General features: G+C 37.0%; 1 protein-coding gene across 2 annotated transcripts in view; it reads left to right on the top strand.

Moving 5' to 3' along the window:
* The window catches only part of LOC125654981 (uncharacterized), a 35,040-nt gene that overhangs the window by 27,576 nt on the left and 4,964 nt on the right, over positions 1-2,500 (top strand). For both annotated transcript variants that reach the window (XM_056145223.1, XM_056145224.1), the window contains one exon: positions 1,497-1,544. In XM_056145223.1, coding sequence (XP_056001198.1) covers positions 1,497-1,544 — 48 coding nt within the window. The remainder of the gene's footprint in view (positions 1-1,496; positions 1,545-2,500) is intronic.

The raw sequence follows: 2,500 nt of genomic DNA, 5'->3' as shown, positions 1-2,500 counted from the left end.
TTGATTGATTGAATATTGTTTAACGTCCCTCTCAACAATATTTCATTAATATGGAGACGTCACCACTGCTGGTGAAGGGCTGCAAAATTTAGGCCTATGCTCGTCGCTTATGGCCATTGCTCAGGGAGGGATTTTTATCGTGCCACACCTGCTGTGACACGGGACCTCGGTTTTGGTGGTATCATCCGAAAGACCGCCCCAATTAGTCACCTCTTACGACAAGCAAGGGGTACTGTTTATGAGGACCTATTCTAACCTGGATCCCCACAGTATTCTTCTCAAGAACCACTGGGCTAGGAAAGTAAAAATTTATATGAAAGCTTTCTGACATAGTGCAGATTCATGTTTGTTAAAATCATGGCCTCCAGGGATAGGATGGCGCAACCATAGGTGATCAAATTTTACATACAAATATATAGAGAGAATCTTTAAAGATCATCTTTTCATGAATCATGGGGCCAAAGAAGTTTACATTTACATGAAAGCTTCTTGACATAGCACAGATTCAAGTTTGTAAAAATCATGGCCTCTGGGGGTAGGTTGGGGCCACAGTAGGGATAAAAGTTTTACATGTGAATATATAGGGAAACTATTTAGATATAGGCCAATGTGACCCAAGTGAGCAATGTGGCCCATGGATCTCTTTTTCTTTTTTTTTTTTGTGCTTGCAGATTTTCATTTGACATTTGGCACATTGCTTTACCAATTAAATGTAGTATGTTGCAGATCAAGTATGAATTTTGTGATTTTTCGCAGAGTTATGACCCTTTGACTGTTGTGCTTGCAGATATTCATATGATAATTTGTACACTTTTAGTTTACCTCTACAAAGTTGATAAGAACTAGTGGAGTGGCATCCACACCAGCTTAAAGTTTACATGAAAGTTTCTTATTTCTGTAGATTGATTGTACCTTTCTTAACGTCTCGCTCGAGAATTTTTCACTCATATGGAGACGTCACCAAGACCGGTGAAGGGCTTCAAATTTAGGCCTATGCTCGACGCTAAAGGCCATTGAGCAGGGCGAATGCTCTAACCTCTCGGCCACGGCTGTGGTTTATTTTTGAGAAAAGGGTACCATGCACTCACTAAAACTTCTAGCACAGTAATACAACGATGTAGCTAAATTATTCATGATCACCTACAGTTCACAGTTCATTGACTTGGTTAAAGACCTAAACCCAAACCTAATTATGAATCCGTCTGTTTTCCAGGTCTAGTCTCTACTCGAATAGTAGTTGATTTCCAATCATTCCTATCCTGATTCCCCAATTTTCCCCTTTATCATTATTATTGCGGTCCAGTAAATTTTTTGACTGGTAGGGAACTATGTATTGCCATGCAATACTAGCTCTCAGAATGCTTGTTCTTTAATAGGACATCTAGGAAATTGATCGCTATTTGTTACATTTACCTTTTCATAAATAAGAGGACATAAATGTGTGTGATAAGATATATTGTGATTAAGTAATTTCATTTTATTTTCGGTGTTTCTAGATAAATTGGAGAAACTAACAAAGTCACCCGTTCCCCAAAATGTGAGAGGTATGTCACTACAGAATAACCAATCATTATTGAATGCATTTATTTCTTTGATTAAGTTTGGAATGTAATTGTATGTTAATGAGTTACAGATTAAGGTAATGGCGCTTAAATTTCTCTAATTTACATGTATATATATTTACATCAGCATTTTTGGACCTTCAAAAGAAACATTAAAAAATTAATTCAATGTTAATTTCATGATTAAAGGCGAAAATATCTAGAAACCATGACATTACTGAGTAGCATTGTTTTAGAATGAATATTAGTTACATCATGGTGTTTTTAGCTCACCTTAGCTGGAGGCTCAAGAGAGCTTTTCTGATCAAAAATTGTCCGTTGTTGGCGTCATAAGCTTTTCACATTATCATCTTTTTCTCCAGAACCACTGGACCAATTCAACCAAACTTTGCACAAAGCACCCTTAGGTAATGGTAATTCTCCCTTCAAATGGGAGATAATTATAAAAATGAAAAATTAAGGTGGGGCCTATTTAAAAATCCTCTCAAGAACCACTGGGCCAGATGAGCTGAAATTTACACGACTGTTTCCCGACATAATGGAGATTCAAGTTTGTAAAACCCTTGGGTTAGGAAGGGTCCACAATAGGAGATCAGAGTTGTACATGCAAATGTCTAGTAAACCAAACTTGGCACAAAACATCCTTAGATCAAATTTGTTAATATGAAAGGTCATACTCATCTACAAGGGCATATGATAGTTGATGAATTTGTAGGTCAAGTTTGATAGTTAATGAATTTTTAGTCGTTACTTTTGAAAAGATTTTTCTGAACCAAGCTGCTTGTATAAGGATATTTTTGCTCAAGCTTGTTTATTGCTAGAAACCGCTGCACAGGTGAGCAATGTGGCCCATGGGCCTCTTGCTATTTTTCATTCCAGCACATGTAATGTTCGACTATGTTGTTATTGATATTCAGCTATGGGAAACCAACAGAATC

The sequence above is a fragment of the Ostrea edulis genome, chromosome 7, assembly GCF_947568905.1.
Source record: "Ostrea edulis chromosome 7, xbOstEdul1.1, whole genome shotgun sequence".
Taxonomy (NCBI): Eukaryota; Metazoa; Mollusca; class Bivalvia; order Ostreida; family Ostreidae; genus Ostrea; species Ostrea edulis.
Note: the sequence above shows the minus strand (reverse complement) of the source record. Positions and strands in the feature narration are given on the sequence as shown.